This window comes from Rhincodon typus, chromosome 12, assembly GCF_021869965.1.
Source record: "Rhincodon typus isolate 14 chromosome 12, sRhiTyp1.1, whole genome shotgun sequence".
NCBI lineage: Eukaryota > Metazoa > Chordata > Chondrichthyes > Orectolobiformes > Rhincodontidae > Rhincodon > Rhincodon typus.
In genome coordinates this window covers 37,195,903-37,217,337 of record NC_063343.1, presented here as the reverse complement: position 1 = coordinate 37,217,337, position 21,435 = coordinate 37,195,903, and the positions used below count along the sequence as shown (strand labels likewise).

The following is a 21,435-nucleotide window of genomic DNA, read 5'->3' as shown; positions in this document are numbered from 1 at the left end:
TGCTCAAATAACAAAGTTCACACTGGATCTGAAATGACTTGCTCCTGCAACAAGTGTGAATTACAACTGAAGTCTTGTACCTTAAATGCAGTGACCTAATAATTCTCAGTAGCTTACAATATTATTGATTACAATTCTGACAACAGTGGAGCTTTACCAGTACATCACAGGAAAAAGCTTGTCCTGTCCAGACTGATGCAGGCTTTGTTACTAAATCATGATATACCACTGCAAAAACAACAGCTTCTCTTCCTGGACCTCTGAATTCTTCAAAACACCTAACAAATATATTCACAAGATATTCACATAATAAACCATGTTCTTTAATATTTATTTTTGTGTAGCACATGGACATATTTTCAGAGATAATATTTGTAAAACAATATTTTCTGACAAAACTGAGAGCTTAGAATTTTGGTTGTATTTGTTAAGTTTTTTTAAACTAGCTTCTTTCCCAATTAAGATATAGATGGATGCTGGGTTCTGTAAGTTGCTGTCAGGTCTTTCCTACAAAGTTTATTAACCATGTGTCTGTTGTGCACAATTACCACTGGCAAAGTACTTGACCACAAGGGAAAGAGAATTAGGGTGCAGCTAACTCAGTCCCAGTGTCTGACTCAAAAGTCCCTTAAAATGCGTGTTTCAGAAGCACCACCAACCAGTGATTGAAAATGGAAATCTTCTCATTGTCCTTTGCAAACACAACACAATGGTTTTTCTAATTGAGATCGTCAAATGCATTTAACTGAACGTGAACTCTTTTAATCTGTATGGCTGAGTTCCAGACCAAGCAATTATGGAAATGACCTATCTCCAGTATAGGTATAATCATAGCAAGCTCCTTGACATCTTTTTAAAATTTGTGTTGGTAGTCTAGGCTTATTTTGGGTCTATGCTTAATCTTCATTCTTAGAATTCGTGCCTACTGATAATAAGAAGCGGAGTCATTCTATAATTTGCACATTTGGGACAATTAGTTTTACGGTCATTAAAAAATGTTATTCCTTCAATACCAAAGTGACATTGGCTAGAGTCCAATAAAAGGATTGCAAAGACTGCATAACAGAGTTGTCTATGTCTTACAGAAATTTCTACAAACAAGCAGCCATGTTTACACTGTAAAGAGTATAACATATATAAAAACAAATTTCATCATACACTGTATTATTATATAAACAACATTGTAACATAGCACATTTTTTACAAAAACTTAAATAAGCGATGTCAGCAAATAAAATAATTTTGTAACTCACCTGATATTCTCTAATGCCACTTCTGATACGATGAATCATATTCGGTTTGTTATCCAGCCATTCTCAGGTACAGAGCTGAAGTAACCATTATTCATATCTGAGGCTAGAGTACAACATTACTGAATTATTTAACCCTACAAGATATCAAATCCAATTTACAATCAGCCAATATCTGCACTTCAGGGAATGCTGGCAAATCTTTTCCGCTCTCAGACCCATTGTTGGGTATATGAGTGAATTAATGCCTTATGCCCCTGCTATGGCTAATTCAACATTAACTTGGAAACCAATCTGGAAATTTCCTGAAATTTACGTGTCACAATGTGCATTTCCTTCTTCTATTAACATGTATGCTCTATAATTTTTTAAAATATTTCGTTATTAAGTGTCTTCTCTCTTCTACTGATAGAATAAACTATAATGGATGCAATTAGACGATATGTTGCACAAACAGCCAATCTTCATAAAAAAATACCCAAAGAACAGTGGATGCTGGAAATCAGAAACAAAAACACAAATTGTTTGAAAAATTCAGCAGATCTAGACCTGAAACATTAATTTTGCTTTGTCTCCACAGATGCTGCCAGACGTGCTGATATTTTCCAATCAATCTTCATACCTGAGTTTCGGCACTCAGGAGTTGATAATGCCTGTATAAAATTTGCTGACATCGCTAAATTTGTTTTTTTCATTCATAGGATATGGGTGTAGTTAGCTGGGCCAGCATTTATTGCCCTTCCCTAATTGCCCCTTAGGCATGTTAGGACCACTTCAGAGGCAGTAACGAGCCAACCACATAGTGGTGGGTCTCGAATCACGTATAGACCAGTCCAAGTAAGGAAATAGATTTCCTTCCCTAAAGGATTTCAGTGAACCTGATAGATTTTTACAACAATCGACAGTGGTTACATTGTTAAAACTAGGCTAGCTTTCAATTCCAGATTTTTATTTTGAATTCAGATTTCATCATGGTGTGAGTTAGACCCATGTGCATAGACCCTGATGTTCTGAGTTACTAGTCCAATAACATTTGCACTACACCATTGCATCTCCACTCTGTCCATTTCAAGTTCTACAATGATACTTTCGTATCTTGCTCAAATTTTGAAATTGATCCCTGCACACCAAAATCTAGATATTAGTATATATTAGGAAAAGCAAGGGTCTGATACTGGCTTCGCAGTAGGGTTATACTGATCCCTGGAAAACTCCACAACAAATCTTCCTCCAGCCCAAAAAATATCCATTAACCATTACTCTGTTTTCTATAAATGAAATGAATTCAGTCTATTTATGTCATTTTCAGGTGCTTCAGGTACATCTTTCAAAGATGATCACATAATGATTAAGAATGAACATTTGGTTTGCTTTATCCCTTTACAATAACAGCACCAAGTTTAATTGTAGCACCTTCACTGTTACCCTATCTGAGATCAGTGAATGTATTAAAGGCATGATCGTACATGAACAATTCTAATTGCGTGGCTGAAAAGCAATTCACTAAGTAATTGGCCTACCTTCAATTAACTTTATAACTTTTTTTGATTTGCTTTAATAATTTTACTTTTGAGATATATGTATCATTTTAATTGTTAAAAATTATGCTTATCCATAATAATGAGAAATCATTTTTAAAATGTATGTTTGTGGTTGTGCAGGGAGCACCAGAGTCACAAAAGTAGGAACCAGTGAAGTACTGTTTACTGCCTGTTTTACACTAGGCACTAGTCTGGGAAAGGGTTCAAAATTGATAAGGAAGAAATGTTGGATAGACTATTGGTTCCTAAAGTAACAAAGCTCTGAGACCAGATGAGATGCATCGAAGGATATGAGAAAGAGGTAAGAGAAGGAATTGTGGGGACACTGACCATTTCTTTCAGTCTTCCCTCGGCTCAGGTGTGAGAAGACTGGAGAATTGCACAATTCACACCCTTGTTCAAATAGGATTGTAAAGATAAGCCCAGCAATTAGACCAGTCTGTTGGCTTTTTAAAAAATTGACTTGCATTTATATTGTGCCTTTTACAAACAACATCCACTTAAAAAGTGCTTTACAGTGAATTAAGTTTTTTTTTGCCATGTAGTCACTGTATTGGAGTGGCACAGAGAGTAGCATCCCTACCTCTGAGTCGGAGGCCCTGGGTTCAAAGCCCACTTCAAGACTTGATGGCCACAGAAGGTGCATTCATAACATAGACAAAAAGATTGAATATTAACTTGTAACTCCTACCAATGGAAGGTGGTAAAAGCAGGGCAGATTTCTGATCAGATCAGCAATGTGATTGCTAGAAATTGGAACCTCTGTCATAGTTCCAGACCATAACATACATGTAAAAGTATATGTTGTCGTAGCAACTCAAACTCCATGGGGTCTGGTTGGCTCAGTTGGTTGTTGTAAACCAACTGGAGTCAATAGAATGGGTTTGATGCCCATTCCAACTGGGGTGAACACAGGACCTGCCCCCTGTGGTGAAAATTGTGGCACTGTTGGTCAGACCTTCCTTCAGTCAGAGAACTCAAGAAGACTCACTGTTTTGGTGCACATCCATTATAAAAAGACAGTGGGGTATTACAGACGGCAAAGTCACCACTGTCTGTTTTACATCCAATGCAAAAGTTAAAAATCCACCCCAAGTTAAACTGTACTTCTTTCAAAGCCAGACATATGTGAAATCAACTACGACATGGCATTAGATATCAAAGCACATTCTCAAGTTAAATATAGAATGCTATACTGGTTCCTGATCCGGAGTTCAAGGAGACAGATGTCTGATAGAGAAATGACAGGAGAAGGAGGCTGATAAGCATGAGAGGCAGTTTAGGGTCACGACAGATAAATCATAATCAGTCAAATTTGGATAACCTGAAGCTCCAGGTGTAGCAAAGTTGCCAGCTAATCCCACTGGCAGAATAGGAAATACAGGAGGATGTCTGTGACAAGCTAAAGTTTCAGACTGGTAACTGTGGATTCGCTAAACTCGTGCATATTTGTCATATGATCTCACTAACCAATCTGCGAAGAGTTACATCATATCAGAGTGCAAAATCATGGACAGGGATGCAATAATTGCTGTGAAAGGATCCCATGCACATCCTCAATGCATATTCTCCAAAATGCATTTTTAACGTTGATGAAACCGGGCTGTTTTAGTGTGATTTTGCAAATTGCTTTTTATTGTTTAATGCACAAATATGTAATGGTGGAAAGCGAAGCAAGGAATGTCACACTGTTATGGCCTACACCAACATTAATGGCACCAAAAAGCTACCACATCCAGTGTTAGGCAAGTCCAAAAGGTTACATTGCTTTGTGAATGTTAAGAAACAACCAACATAGTATAAGACTGACAAAACCATTTGGATAACCTCCAGCATTTTGGAAATGTGGTCAGAAAATTGGGCAAAATATAACAACGGAAGTAAAGGAAGCTTCTGATGATGATCCTGAAAAGTCCAATAAATACACACACGCTCAACAGCCAGCTGCAGCTGGTAAGACCTTTGAGATAATCCAGGATTTCACACCATAGCACAGAAACACAGAAAACATGCTTGACTCCATGGCAGACTCACCAGAAGAGAATAAGCTAAGGAGAAAAAGGCCATTAAAATTTTTTCCAGAATTTAACACAGCATTTTTCAATGTCTTTTACTGCATAGGGTGAGGTCACTGTAAGGCAAGTAAAAATAAAGGCATTTTTCCACATATTCGCTGCATTACCAAGTTCTCATTTTTATTTAACATAGAGCACAACTGTAGGTAAATAAGGTTACATGAAGGCTTTCTCAGCTATCTCGAAGCTCCAATTAACCCAAATTTGTGGGCAGGATCCCTGTAATCATAATTTTACTTCTTGTAAAGTAGTGACAGTGCCTTAATGGATGTTTTGGAGAAAGCCAGGAAAGGCATAAGGGATAGTCATGTCCTTAGAACCATAGAATCATACAGTTCAGGAGAGGCCCTTCAGCCCACAGAGTCTGCACCAGCAAAACCTCCTCTAAATCTACACTAGTCTCTCTTTCCAGTACTTGGCTCATAGACTTGAATGTTATGACATTTCAAGTGCTCTTATATGTACTTTTCAATTGTAGTGAAGTTTTCCACCTCAAATACTCTCCCGGCCAGTACTTTCCAGATTCCCACAACACTCTGGATGAAAAACTGTTCCCTTAAATCCTGACTAAACCTCCAGACCTTCACCTTAAAATTATGTCCCCTCATATTGACCCTTCATCTAACGGAAGCAACTGCTTCCTTTTCACCGTGTCTATGCCCCTCATAATCTTATACACCTCAATCAAGTCTCCCCTTCAGAAAACAACAGAAGCTCCAGCCTCTCTTTGTAGCTAAACTGCTCCACCACATGCAACACCCTGGTGAATCTCCTCTGCATCCCCTCAAGTGCAATCACATCCTTGCTGTACTGTCGTGACCAGGACTTCATACAGTATTCCAGCTATGGCCTATTCAAAGTTTTGTACAGGTCCAACATAGCCTCTCTTCTTTTATAATCTTTGCTAAGACTGATAAAGGCAATGGTCTCATATGCCTTCTTAACTGTCCTATTAACCTGTCCTGGCACCTTCAGAGATCTGTGGACAACCATCCCAAGATCCTAACGTTTTTCTGAGTTTCCTGCCATCCTTTTCAGTACACTTTTGTCTTGTTCCTTTCAGTGTTGATTGTCATCTGTCACTAATCTGACCAATCCATCTATAACCTCTTGTAACCAAAGACCTTCTTCTATCCCCGGTCAATTTTCATGTTATCCGCAAACTTATTTATCAACCCCCTTCACATTTTCCTCTGCATCTTTTATATATCATGAACAATAAGGAATCCAGCACTGATCCCTGTGATACACTACTGGACACCAGCTTCCAATTACACAAACAGCCTTCTACCACCACCCTCTGTCTTCTACCACTAAGCCAGTACTTCCTCACACCCTGTATCAAACTGCTCAAGGACTTCACAGTCCCTCTTCCTGAATTCTGTATCTCCATTGTTCTTCTCTAAAATGAAGACAGAAATGAAATGTGTTGTGAAGACAACATTGGGTACACTTGCCTTTATTAGTCAGTGCGTTGAGTATAGAAGTTGGGAGGTCATGTTGCAGTTGTACAGGACATTGGTTAGGCCACTTTTGGAATACTGCATTCAATTCTGATTTCCCTGCCATAGGAAAGATGTTAAACTCGAAAGGGTGTAGAAAAAGATTTACAAGGATGTTACCAGGGTTGAAAGGTTTGATCTATAGGGAGAGGCTGAATAGGCTGATGCTATTTTCCCTGGAGTGTCAGAGGCTGAGGAGTGACCTTTTAGAGGTTTATAAAAATTATGAGTCATGGATAACGTGAATAGCCAAGGTCTTTTTCCAAGGTAGGGAAGTCCTAAACAAGAGGAGGTGAGAGAGAAAAGATTTAAAAGGGATCTAAGGGGCAACTTTTTCATACAGATGGTGGTACATGTATGGAATGAGCTGCCACAGGAAGTGGTGCAGGTGGATATTTAAAAGGCATCTGGTTGGGTACATGAATAGGAAGGATTTAAAAGGTTATGGACCAAATGCTGGCAAATGAGACAAGATTAATTTAGAATATCTGGCCAGATGAGTTGGACCGGAGGGTCTGTTTCCATGCTGTGCAACTCTATGACTCTAAATACTTGTTTAACATTCTACCATGTCTTCTGGCTCCATGCACAGATTGCCACCCATGGTCCCTACTCTTTCCCTGGTTACCTCTTCCTATTGACATTCTTACAGAATATGTTGGGATTCTCCCTAATCTTACCTTATTCACCCCTGGGATGGTGTCAGAAAAACAAAGTAGTAATGATGAAATAGAAATTAAAAGGTGGTACGGCTGATTGACAAGAAAAAGAAAAAGTAGAAGAGAAATAGTCAGGATTGAAAAGAAAAGGAAGATAGAATAAGATTTAGTTGCAACTGGGAGTCAAGAAAGTGGGACTAGTGTAGATTTAGAGTAGTTTTTGTAGGTGCAGACTCATTTGGCTGAAAGCCCTCTTCTGTCCCCTATGATTCTGTGAAATGTCAGTGAGAATTGGCAAAACAAGAGGAATTTCAGGTTGCACAGGTACCTAGCAGAGATTAAATGTTGTGATATTGAGTATGTTAGCAGAGAACTAGGAGACTGTGGCATGCAATTTATGTATTTACAATCCAAAGTTGTATATTGTTGGGCATTATGACAAATCTAACTGAGTAGAGGAAGTTGGTATACAAGTCTGTTACTTATAGCTATCACGCACCTGAATTTTCTCAGTTTTATGCTCCTCTAATAATGCCTGTTCTTGTTTCAGTTTATCTTATAATCACTTCATTCCTTGCTAAAGAACTATACATGCGAATTTTTTGCAATTAATCTGTTTTAACATCATTGTAAAATGAAACAGAATTATAGGCACATCAGCGAATAAAGCAAACTTTCGAGTTTTGTTGTGACTTTTGAGCAATCATTCCTATCCTCACTATATCTTCAGATACTTTGAAAACATTTAATGCCATCAGAACAAGTTACATCAAAAATTGAAAATTTTCAGGGTAGATATTTTCCTAATCAACCTGTTCTGAGATGTTATGACATAACTCCGGAGCAGGTAAGACTTGAACCCAGATCTCAGACATAGGGAAAGCATCACTGTGCCACTACAGCCCTCTTTTTTGTTTGGTCTGTATCATTGACCTATGCTCAGCTAATTCTGGGATCCCTGGAGGATGTTTTCTTCTCAGCTGGAATTGATTTTCAGATGACATAGTTGTTGGAAATCCTGCAGAACACCCCTCTCTTGTCTGTAATTTGAGCTACTTTTATACAGGGCAGTGGTTTAGCCAACACAGAGTCCTGAGAATCTGCCCCTTCGGTATGCACATTCCAAATAGGGGAAAACATCTTCAAAATATAAATTCTATCAAGCCCTCCAAAAAAAATGCTATACTTTTCAGTAGGTTATCTCATTCATCTAAAGGTTCAGAGAATAAACACATTCCATTCAACATTTGTCCCCTATTGCAAATACATTCTGCTTCAGTAAAAGAGGCCAGAACTGTTCATAGTACTCCAGATATGGTCTCATCAAAACCCAGTTATAATTGCTGAAAAATTTCCTTACTATTATCCTGCATGCAGTTTGATTAACATATCATTTGCTTTCCCAACAGCTTGCTGTATCTGTGTTGACTGCTATTTGAATGCAGTAACATGCAAATCTTTTTGTGTACCAATATTTAACTAGAACCTCGCCTGTTTAAAATAGGTATCTAATTTCACATTTCCCCAAATTATACATCTTGCACAATCACAGAATCGTTACAGCACAGAAGGGGTCTATTCAGCCCATCACATCTGTACCAGTGCTATCACTGCCTTCCCCACCCCCCCACAAGCCCCAATATCCGTGCACACTATTTTTATCCAATTAATCATTCAATGCCATAATGAAAGCCTCAATTGAGCCCGCCTCCATATTTCCAGACCTTAATTACTCATTGTGTGGAGAAGAAATCTTCCCCCCACCCTCACATCACCGTCGCTTTCTTTATGCATCATTTTAAATCTATGCCGTCATTCTTTTGAGGGGAAACAGCTTTCCCTTCCCCCCATCTATTCCATTCAGCCCACTCATGATTTCAAAAATGTTTATCAAATCTCCTATCAGCCTTCTTTTGACAAGAAAAAAGCAGTCCAACTTCTTTGATCTATCCTCACCTGAAGTTGTTAATTCCTGCTGAGATCTAACAAGTGTCTTGTACAAGTTCTTCACCTCCCTGTTCTTATACTCCGTACCCCTATTAATCTTGCTCACTCAACATTTCCTAATTTCCTTTATCGCCTCCTTACAGCTACAAATCACTTTATTGTTTTTCAAACTTGGAGAGGAGTATTCTCATGTGAATTGATCCCTTAAGATTTTATATAATGAGGCCTGAACACATTTCCTTGCAAGATCTTGTTATATCCTGCCAAGATCTTGTTATATCCTGCCAACCTGAACTGCTACTGCATTTGTCATAGAGTTTTGCTTTACCTTGCTACTTACACCCTAAAGAACTAAATTTGTCAAATAGTTTATTTTATGAAAACATTTAGGGCTGTTTAAAAAGTGTCCTTTTATAAAATCTCTCTTAGACTACATACTTTACTTACTACTGTCAAGTTGTTCTGGTACAGCTATAATATTGACATGAGGATAGATAAATCCCCTGGGCCGGACGGGATATACCCAAGGTTGCTACAGGAAGCGAGGCAAGAGATTGCTGTGCCTTTGGTGATGATCTTTGCGTCCTCACTGTCCACTGCAGTAGTACCATGTGACTAGAGGATGACAAATGTTATTCCCTTGTTCACAAAAGGGAACAGGGATAATCCTGGGAATTACAGACCAGTCAGTCTTACTTTGGTGGTGCAAATTATCGGAGAGGATTCTGAGAGATAGTATTTATGATTATTTGGAAAAGCATAGATTGATTAGAAATAGTCAGCATGGCTTTGCGAGGGGCAGATCATGCCTCACAAGCCTTATTGAATTCTTTGAGGATGTGACAAAACACATTGAAGGTAGAACAGCAGATGTAGTGTATATGGATTTCAGCAAGGCATTTGTGAAGGTTCCCCATGGTAAGCTCATTCAGAAAGTAAGGAGGCATGGGATTCAGGGAAATTTGGTTGTTTGGATACAGAATTGGCTGCCTAATAGAAGACAGAGGGTGGTAGTAGATGGAAAGTATTCAGCCTGGAGTTCGGTGACTAGTGGTGTTCCGCAGGGATCTGTTCTGGGACCTCTGCTCTTTATAAATGACTTGGAGAAGGATTTGGAAGGGTGGGTTAGTAAGTTTGCCAATGACACGAAGGTTGTTGGAGTTGTGGATAGTGTGGAGGGCTGTTGCAAAATGCAGAGCTAGGCAAAGAAGTGGCAGATGGAATTCAACACGGAAAAGTGAGAAATGATTAATTTTGGAAGGTCGAATTTGAATGCAGAATACAGGGTTAATGGCAGGATTCTTGGCACTGTGGAGGAACAGAGAGATCTTGGGCTCCACATCCACAAATCCCTCAAAGTTGCCACCCAAGTCGATAGGGTTGTTAAGAAGGCGTATGGTGTGTTGGCTTTCATCAGCAGGGGGATTGAGTTTAAGAGCTGCAACTTTATAAAACCCTGGTTAGACCACACTTGGAATATTGTGTTCAGTTCTGGTCACGTCATTATAGGAAGGATGTGGAAGCTTTAGAGTGGGTGCAGAGGAGATTTACCAGGATGCTGTGTGGAATGGAGGGCAGGACTTGAAGGTGCATAGGGCTTTTCTCATTGGAGCAAAGAAGGATGAGAATTGACTTGATAGATGTGTACAAGATGATGAGAGGCATAGCTAGAGTGGATAGCCAGAGACTTTTTCCCCAGGGCAGAAATGGCTATGACAAGGGGGCATAATTTTAAGGTGATTGGAGGAAGGCATAGGGGAGATGTCAGAGGTAGGTTCTTTACACAAAGTGGTGGGTGCATGGAATGCACTGCCAGCAGTGGTAGTAGAGTCAGATACATTAAGGACATCTAAGCGACTCTTGGATAGGCACATTGATGACAGTAAAATGGAGGGTATGCAGGTTAGCTTTGATCTTAGTGTAGGATATTAGGTCAGCACAACATTGTAGGCCAAAGGGCCTGTACTGTGCTGTACTATTCTATGTAGCCATTAATGTAAAATTTCAAAATCCAGCCAATTACTGCCTCATTAGGAAACTGAATTATAAAGAAATCAGCAGTGTACGTAGTACTGACCTCCTCACCAATGAATTTTAGACTGAGCTCCACACTTCTACAGCTTGGTCCAGACAAAAATCAGCTGAATTCCCTGACAATGACTGCCCACTACATCAAGGACCCCTGGTAAAATGGAAGTCATTGGAAGGGTCTCCATTGTTTGGAATGAGTGATACCTTCTACAAAAGTTTTGCGCTTATTGTCGGAAACAAAATTAGCTTTCCATAATTAACTTAATACTGACACCCCAAAATCTAACCATCATCTACAAGGCATAAATCTGGAATGTGATGAAATACGTCATTGGCAGGTTCAAGAAAGTGGGCATATTCTGATCTTGCTCATCTCACATCTTAGGATGAATTTAAAAATCTAAACGAATATGGATGGAATTTGAAATGAACAAAAACAAAAACACTTTGTAAACTCAGTTGGTCTGGCAGCATCTGTAGAATGCAAGAAAGCACTAACAGAGTCCAGTATGTCTCTTCATGACAATACCAGACTCAAAATATTAACTTTCTCTCTCCGCACATCAGACCTGCTGAGTTTCTCCAGCATTGTTTCAGATTGTCAGCATCCACAATATTTTGTTTTCAGAATCATACAGTAAAGAGGCCCGATTCTAAATCTACACAGGTCCCACTTTCCAGTACTTGGCCCATAGCCTGACAATGAGATGACAGAGTGTTCATCCAAGTACATTTTATAAAAGCATTTTGGGGTTTCCCACCTCAATTACATTCCCAGGCATTTTCTCCTTCTCCATTTACATCAGTGTTACATTTACTACCCTCCAATCCACAAGAACCATTCTAGAATCTAATGAATCCTCAAAGAGCAAAGCCATGTAACTGTCATCTTAAATACCTCCCTCAAAATACCAAGATTTAGAGAATCTTGCCACTTATTCTTAGTGCTTGCAAGTTGCATGTTAGCAAACTCAACCCATTCTCACCCACTTGAAAGGAGAGCTACTGCTGTGTACTGGACAGTCATCAGGAACTCAATAATGGAGTCACTTAGAAAAGGATAATAATTAGAACAAGTGCTATATGGTTTTATGAAAGGATGCCCTATTTGACAAATTTAAGTTTAAGTACTCATTGGTAGTTAAAAGAGGAATGTGTAGGTGTAACAATATAATTAAATTTTCAAAAGGCATTCAAGATGGTGCCACACAAGCTTAATACAAGAGAAGGGCTCCTGACTGCAAACACATGTAGACATGTGAACAAGGGGCAGGTGGACTGTCATGTGGAATTGAGGCTATTCCCTCTGTTTATAATAGGAAATCTTAAATTGAATAGCAGAGCAGGCTCAATGGATTGTATGGTCTTCTCCCACACCTATTTCGAACAACAAATTCCAGAAATACTTTTAACTGAAGAGTTGGATTTTAGTAATAACTTTAAAAATAAAAAAAAGTTAGGCATGCACAACCGGTAACACCTTATGTTCCTTCTCCCAAATTTGAGATCATATTATAAAGACCAGAACCAGATTTATATTTTTATTTTTTATAAAACCAGAACAAAGTACAATAATGGAGATGAAGACAAATCCAATTCATTTGAATTTTATATTGAAAACAAAACGGATACATCAGAAAAGGCTCAACTTCAAGTTAATAAAAATCTATAATTCACATCTATTTACAGAATTACTCCTGTAAGAGTCTAACCTTGAAAAAGGGTGCTGTAAAATGCAATGGTTGGAAGCAGAAAAAAATTCCAAGCTGCAAAAAGGTGTAAAGAATTACAAGTGTAACTTCTAAAATACTTAATTTTATCTGGAGAGCATTTTTACAGAAGCAGAAATAGATAAAATAGTGGCAATACACTGCAGGGCACTGATAAGTTAACATTACAAACCTGCACCAGATCTGATGGAATAGGGGTTATCCTTCAGTGTAAGGAACTCAACCAGATTAGCACATTCTGTTCAGTTTACTGTTACTGTCATTTGTATTGACAATATTGTAACATTCATTTACTAACTGATTTATCAAGAACATCGTAGCACACTAGACTATGCTTTATGTAAGACCATCTTATTACATTCTTAACCAGGTTATTCCAGAAGTTGAGATTAGCAGCACGTTTAGACAAAGACTGACCATCACGACAGTTTGGATGCAGGAAAACAAAGTAGGCAGGAAGTACAATCGATGGGTCCATGCAAGATTACAGACCTGATTGCATAACTAGTAACTATTTAAGTTCTTCTTATATTATCCATCCAAGGGTTAAAACTTTTGATAAATATTTAAAAAGTCAGTGCAACACCTAGTTAAGGTTTGTAGTTTGTCATTGTGCTACAAAGTCTGCAGGAATGTCTTCACCTGTGAACAAGAAGTAATGTTATAAGTGATATTACCTGCTATAGATGTCCTATTTAATTGTTAAGTATCAGTTATCACTGGATTAACAAAATTAAGTTGCAGGATTTTTTAAAAGTTAATTTTTAAGATACTGAAGCAAATCAGTTTAGGAAGTAAACAAATAAAGTAAACAAACAAATAAAAATATTCAGAAAACCTGATTAAATTAAAAGCAACAGACAGTTAAAAGCAAAGTCAGGTGAAAAGAACTCAAACATTTGAAAATATTGGCAAGCCCCATCGCTTGAGTTTCAAACTAAACTTTTTGGACTATAATCTGGCATCGTATGATTTCTGATCTTGTCCACCCCAGTCCAACACCAGCACCTCCACATCATAACTCAAAAATCTCACATCTTAAAAGATATATTCTGACTAAATATCTATTAAAATACTTCAAATTTTCCTCAATTTGTTTGGTTAGGTAGCATTTTGCTGGGACAACTCCATAGATGAACTATTTTATCCAATTAGCCATGCTTCGGAAACAAAAACAGAAGTTGCTGGAAAAGCTCAGCATGTCTGGCAGCATCTGAAGAAAAGCCACGGTCAACATTTCAGGTCTGGTGACCCTTTCCTAGAGCTGATGGTAGCTAGGAAAATGTTGGTTTATATGCAGAAGATAAGGTGGGGGTAAAGGAGTAAATGATAGGTGGGGACAGAGCACAAAAAGAGTGATATCAGTTGAATAGACAAAGGAGTTGGAACGATCTGGCTGGAAGGATGAATAGCTGTTAATGATTACCAATAGATAGTGTGTAATGGCAGGCTATGTGATAAGGCCTGGTGTGTGGGGTTGGGGGCTACATCATGTGAGAGCTCAGGCCCTAAAATCACTGAACTCGATGGGAGTTTGGAGGGCTGCAGAGTCCAAGTGGAAAAAAAAAAAGAGGTGTTGTTCTTCCAGCTTGCGCTGAGCTTCACTGGAACACTGCACCAAGCCTGAGACAGATGTTGGCCAGGGAACAGGGTGGTGTGTTAAAGTGGCAGGCAACTGGAAGCTCGGGGTTTTTTTTGCTTCACAGAACATCTACGTTCTGCCTGCAGTCATCCAGTCTGCGCTTTGTTTCCTCAATGTAGGAAAGACAACATTGTGTAGAATAGATTCTGGGAAGTGCAGGTAAAGTGCACAAAGTATGTTTGAACCCTTGGGTACTGGGGAGGGAGGAGGTAAATTGACAGGTGCAGGGGCAGGTGCCATGGGGGTGAAGGAAGAGTGGACCACAGTATCCTGGAGGGAACAGTCCCTGTGGAAGGCGGACAAGGAAGGAGAATGTGTGTCTGGTGGTGGCATCTCACTGGAGGTGGCAGAAATGGCAGCTGTTGATCTTCCAGATGTGGATGCTGGTGGGATGGTAGTAGGGTCAAGGGGAACCCTATCGCTGATGCAGGAGGGAAGAGAAGGGATGAGGGCAGAAGTGCTGGAGATGGGTTGGGCTTGGTTTGAGGGCCTTGTCGACAATGGTGCTGGGGAATCCTTGGTGGAGGAAGACAGTGGACGTTTTGGAGGCTCCCTTAAATGAAGTTGGTCTGATCAGAACATATGCAGCGGAGATGGAGGAACTGAGAGAATAGAATGGAGTCTTTACAGGAAGCAGGGTGCGAGTATGTATCGTCCAGGTAGTCTGGGAGAAGGTGCGTTTATAGTGGATATTAGTGGCCAGCCTATCCCCAGAAATAGAAACAGATGTCGAGGAAGGGAAGGGAAGGGAGGAGTCAGAAATAGACCACATGAAAGTGAGGGCAGGGTGGAAATTGCAAGCGAAAAATCAATGAACTTTTCCAATTCCAGATGAGAGGGGAAAGCAGCACCGATGATATCATCGATATAACCAGAGAAAGTTGTGGTAGGGGCCCAGAATGGGACTGGAACAAGGAATGTTCCACATACCCCACCAAGAGACAAGCATAACTTGGTTACATGGGGGTACCCATGGCCATTCTTCATGGAGGTTCTGAAACAAGTTTAACAATAAATAAAATATACCTTGTCTAAAATGTCCTCTTGTTTGATTTTATCGTCTTTAAAATCTTCATTAACATCAAGCACTAAAATAGGAATGTCCTTCAAGTATTCAAAGTCAAGCCTGAAAGAGATTAAGAAATTATAGTAGTTTTACTTTTTGAAGTTGGGGTATGGAAAGAGAACAGTAAAGTTAAAGTAAGATACAATCTACATTCTACTAAGATTACGATATCACTTCCTACAAAAAGGACAAAAGTCTCAAGTTCAAATGGGTCCTACATACCTCATTGTTCGGTTATAAAGCCAACATTCATGTTTGTAATGCAGCTTTTCTAGATACTCCAACTCAATTCCTTGTTCCTCCTCCCTGCCTCTCAAATAAAGGCGCTCCATACATTTCTATCAGAGACAAAGGACAGATTTGTACCATGATTGGAATGTTGAAGTTGCTGTAGCCTTTCTTCAAACAGAAAAGCACCAAATCAAAGAAATCACCTATTTACTTACTTCAGGGGTTGCTCGAAGGTAGATCAGGGCATCCAACTCAATTTGAGCACCAAACTGGTTTAGTATCCAACCATGCCAATCTTGGTAAATCGCCCATTCCGTTTCATTCAGATTACCAGATTCAAACAAATTGGAGGCAAATATATACCTGTTTGGACAGAAAGAATGCTAAGAAATAATTCAGAATCAAAGCATTCCAAATAATTGTTAGATACCAAAAACAGAACCAATTTCTTAGTTCCTTGCTTCAGGCAGGTTTGACCCACAGCACCGTGACCTCTATTATACAGAGGCCAAGGAAGCAGATCCCACATGAAAAGGAGATTGGTGCCAGCACATGCAGTTCAATGTGATCCACAGCATTCCAGTCAATTAAACCAACTAGCCCACCCAAGAGGTCACAATTGCTTTAGCAAAATGCATTTTCTGTTCATATTGGGGTTTGGAGTGAAGGATAGTGATGTTGGGAACTCCCCTGCCACATGGCTGACCAGGAGTCTCACCTGCTCTTACAAAAGTTACAGCTTGATAACTAAGCTAGGCCATTAAAGGAATGCATTTTTCTGGTCCACCAAATTTTAGAGTGAAACTTGAATCTGGAGCTTATGGTTCAAAGGCAGTGATAACACAGTCAAGTCATCAGGAGACACCCAAGAATAAATCTATAAATGATAGCAAATTAAAAGAACCTATTCTTAAACAAAAAATCATTTGGGTCATTTTTATCTCATCTACCCAGAGATTAAAACTAGAAATCTGTGTCTCACCTGTCACTGTACACTGATCTTTCAAAGAACTGTACAGGATGTTCAGCCTCTTGAATTTTGGAGCACAATGGCGTAAGCTGTGCCCGAACCCTACTCAGGCAAGCGTAAGTTTGGAATGTGTACGCCCATCTACTTGGCTTGTCATAGAGCATCTGGAGGAGATTGCCGCCACTTTTCTGTGATGTTGTAAGTTCCTTTTAGGGAAATAAAAGTCAGAAACCAGAAAAATTTAGGAGAAATTTCACCAAAATCTATACAGCACAAGTTCCAAGTAAGCCTAACCCAATAGCTCTGATTGAACCACGATCTCTCAACCAGACACTTTCTTTTCAGTATTCAGGCAGACATTGAAATGACGAATGCAAGAGCTTGCAACCTAACCAATTAAACTAGCAGAGCTGAAAAATCAAAAGATTGCAATGAGACACTGAAAATACACTGGTTTTGTCCCTAACTGGAAAAGCAGAAATTATTTTACAAAAAAACTTTGAAAGCAGGGGTTGAAAACACCTGTGGCCATTTTGTGGGTTATTCATAGAATCTCTACAATGTGGAAGCAGGCCATTTGGCCATTGAGTCCACACCGACACCCTGAAGAGAATCCCACCCATACCCTACCCTATTCCTATAACCCAGCTTTTCCATTGGCTTATCCACATAGTATCCAGGGATATGCAGGCTATGAGCAATTTAGCATTGCCAATCCACCTAACCAACACATCTTTGAACTGTGGGAGAAAACCCATGCAGACACAGAACGTGCAAACTCCACATAGACAGTTGCCCAAGGCTGGAATTGAGCCCAGGATGTTGCCAAATTCCTCCATTTTGTTGCACAAAACTGCAACTTAGTTTCCTCAAATGATAGAGAACAATTCCTATAAAAGATACCAATTCACTATCTAATCAAAATTTGAAGGACAGCACTATATATTAGCATAAGTGAAATTCAATTACCTGGAATTCATCCATTGTTTGAACATTACACCATTTGCCAATAGGTTCAGGAACAACTTCCCATTCATCACTGGCTTTTGCCAACATGTGAACAAAAGTGGATTTCCCTGCAGCTGTTGAAAACAAGTAAAGTTAAAATGGATAACTTTTCACAAGAGTAGAACCTCATTGTCTCAAATATTTGTAAATGTTTATTTCTTCTCATCAACAGGTCATGAATCTTTTAATTGAAGTATATATTTATATAAAGACTTCATTCACATTAACTCCGAAAAGTTTTGCAGTCAAATCCATTTCTGGATCAGCACTAGATCCGTATTTTATAGGAGAATATCTATTTGTTAGGGAAAGATATTGGACCAACTGATTTAAACCGAAGTTACAATACATCTTCATGCCAAAATTCAAAGTTCAGCCATTTTTGTCGCTAAACAAATGGAGTCACAGAATGCAAATTTCAAGTCGACAAAAACTGTTTAAAATCTATTGAAAGAAAGAGTGAGTGTAGTTGTAATATTAATACCGAACAGCTTACAGGTAAGGTTTCAATATAATTAACTCAAGCAAGAAATTGGACAAAGAAGTTACAGAATACGAAATCTTAAAATGCATTTGTAACTCAAATTTAGTTACAGTAGTTCTTTATGTAAAAAGACCAAATAGCAAGGAGAACGGAGGATCGTTAGTTTTCTTTGTGCGACAATCATAAATGCCAGATGTTCTACAAAGTCATCGAGACTGCAAAATGTCAATTCGAAAGGTTAAAATGGGGTGAGGTATATTAAATCTGCCTAAGAGACAGGAAACAACGAAAAACCATTCTCTTAACTGACACGAGCTTTCCCGCGCAGCCGGTTACCAGGATACAAGTAACAAAAAAAAGTGTCACTAAATCCCACATTCTCAGCCCAGAACCAACTCACCTGGCCCTACTTTTAACACCACAGGACCGAGGAAACACATTATTTCAAAGACCATCTTCTTGACTGGCAAAGCCAAGCCCGCCAAGAGATATTGGCGCCAAATTCGCCCCCGAACCCTGTCCGACCAGCTTGCACAATTTTTAAAAAAAAGAAAAAAAAAAATCAGTATAAACTGCTTACATTACTTACCAATATTTCCTTCAATTGAAATTTTCTTCACTCTCTTTTCAAAGCTGTCGTCGAAATTGGGGCTGACACACATTCTTTTTGGCGGAGTAGCCATGGTCTGGTGTGAACAATTCCGTACCCTCTGGCAAGCAGCACTAGAAATATTTGAAAGTGGCGGGCTCGGCTCGTATTTGTAGTGTCGGGAAGTTGTGGCCGCGCCTCTCTGCTGGCGTAACTCTAGCAAACTGCAGAAGAGCAGCGTCGCTGTTCGTTCATTCATTCATTGCAGCCAATCCACTCCTTCCCTGTAACAATGGGCACCTCACTATTGTCGCAGTAACTTCGACCAGGACGACCGAACAAAAGCGTCCCTTTTTAAAGGAGCACAGATAATAGGAAGCTATATCACATCAAAGAAAAGTGAATATATACGATTAAAGATACTACTGCATCAGCTGCCACAACCGCGGGGTATTGTCACCACCTCCTGAGTGAAACCTTTTAATCTGTCTTGCCAGCATATTTTTTTTTCATTTCAGTTTCCGCAATATTTTCCGTCTCTGCCATACATTTCAGTTGCGGTCGATCGAAAGCTTTACGATCCAGTCGAAAAATGCCACGTAATTGCCGGTCAGGAGAATACTGATGTGAAATTCCTACTGTATATGAGTCACGTAGTCCGTGAGAAGTATTTCACGAAGTGTAGGAGGTTGAAAGCTGTGGAAGGAGGATCTACGAAGGTGAGGTTCGTGACAATCCCTGCAAACAATGGCTTGGTGCCCGGAGGTGGAATCTCGATCCAGGGGGAATCTAGAGGGAAGTAATCAGAGACAACACAGTGTAGAGCTGGAGGAACAAAGCAGGCCGGGCAGCATCAGAGGAGCAGGAAGGTGATGTTTCGGGTCGGGATCCTTCTTCAGAAATAGGGAGGGGAAAGGGAGCTCGGAAATAAATAGAGAGGAGGAGTGGGGCTGGGGAAGGTAGATGGGATGGTGACAGGTGAGTGCAGGTGGGGCGTGGTGGGGATTTGTCAGTGAGGTGGGTGGGGCGGATAGTTCGGAGAGATAGTAAGACCTGCCGATGGTGGAGTCTGAGATAACACAGTGTGGAGCTGGATGAACACAGCAGGCCAGGCAGCATCAGAGGAGCAGGAAAGCTGACGTTTCAGGTAGGAGATAGTAGGAACTGCAGATGCTGGAGAATCCGAGACAACAAGGTGCAGATGAAGGGTCTAGGCCCGAAACGTCAGCCTCTCTGCTCCTATGATGCTGCTTGGCCTGCTGTGTTCATCCAGCCCTGCACCTTGTTGTTTCAGGTAGGAACCTTTTTTGCAGAAAATGAGTGTAGATGGACAGGTTGGGTCAGGTCAAGGAAGCGGGAATGAGACGGAGGGTTGGTCATGGGGTGAGGCCTGGGGTGGGGAGATTTTGAAACTGGTGAAATCCACATTTAGGCCATTGGAAGGTGTGGCATTCAACCTCTGGCGAGGTAGAGATCAGTTCCCAGAAAACCACAGTACCACCCCTTTAATAGGTTTGGTAACAAAATTGAGGTTCAATCTGAGAGAACAGAATGCAGCAAGAGACAGGTTAGAGTGAGTGAGAGGAATGGGTAAATTGAAGTGGTTGAAGCTATGCAGGCACAATCAATAAAAAGATCCTGATGTTGAGGTGCTGGTGTTGGACTGGGATGGACAAAGTCAGAAGTCTCACAACACCAGGTTATAGTCCAACAGGTTTATTTGAAATCACAAGGTTTCGGAGTGCTGTTCCTTCGACAGGTGAAGTCTGATGAAAAGCTCAAGGGAGCCTAGAAGGCCAAAAGGAAGAATCTAGTTGGAAAGAATACTGGAGACAGATTAAAAGGTTTCACTCAGGACTTGGTGTGAGGGAGATGTTCTTGGCCACTGAAGTGGGCATGGAGCTGGAGATGATGGAAGAGCTCAGCATCATTCCAATTTTGAAATTCACTCAGGTACAGGGGAAGACCCTTGCTTAGAACAGATCATTCAAGGTACTGTGTATACAGGGCAAGCAGTAGGAATAGAAGCAGGGATGTGTCAGAGGTAAGTGAGGGAGATCTGGAGGTTGGTACCCACGATTTCTTGGAGTTTGCAATCCTTCATACCTGTGAGGAAAGGGGGATGAAATGAGCCATGAAATGAGACTGTGGACCAGGACAGCTTTAAAATAATGAGTGCTGCTGACAAGAAAGATCAGAAGTGTTCATCTGATGACACCTGATATTAGGCACAGATCTCAGGGTGCACTCTAAACAAAAGCTCAAGGAACATAAATAACTTGGAGATATCCGTAATTGTAGTGGACCCAAAAAAATGGTGGGAATTTTAGCTGGAAGTCACGCTGAGTATGTCAAAGGTGTACACAGTCGTAGAACTAGGTTACAGATCAGTCAGTATAATTTTGGTATTTGGGATGCTTCTACAAACAATTATTTGGGACAGAAGTAGTACTCATATGACAAAAGGTGAGTCAATTAGGAAAGTCAACATGGAAAACTGAAGCGGAAATCAAGTTCAACTAATTTGCTGGAATTTTTTAGAAGAGGTAACAGAAAGATTCAATGAGGTTAACATTGTTGATGTGGTATACTTGGATTTCCAGAAAGCATTTGATAAAATGCTATACAATAGACTTGTGAGGAAATTTATAGGTCATGGTATAAAGGGACAGTCACAACATGAATACAAACTGGCTGATCAATAGGTAAC

General features: G+C 39.9%; 1 protein-coding gene across 1 annotated transcript; it reads right to left on the bottom strand.

Annotated features, from left to right (window-relative positions):
- Nucleotides 1-12,532: 12,532 nt before the first annotated feature.
- On the bottom strand, nucleotides 12,533-19,612 carry zgc:110540 (deoxynucleoside kinase). Its single transcript, XM_020532017.2, has 7 exons — nucleotides 18,726-19,612; nucleotides 17,614-17,726; nucleotides 16,657-16,850; nucleotides 15,890-16,037; nucleotides 15,666-15,781; nucleotides 15,404-15,503; nucleotides 12,533-13,377 (listed from the first exon to the last, which is right to left on the bottom strand). The coding sequence occupies exons 1-7, from the start codon at nucleotides 18,982-18,984 to the stop codon at nucleotides 13,351-13,353; spliced, it is 957 nt and encodes a 318-aa protein (XP_020387606.2). The 5' UTR covers nucleotides 18,985-19,612; the 3' UTR covers nucleotides 12,533-13,350.
- Nucleotides 19,613-21,435: the final 1,823 nt, after the last annotated feature.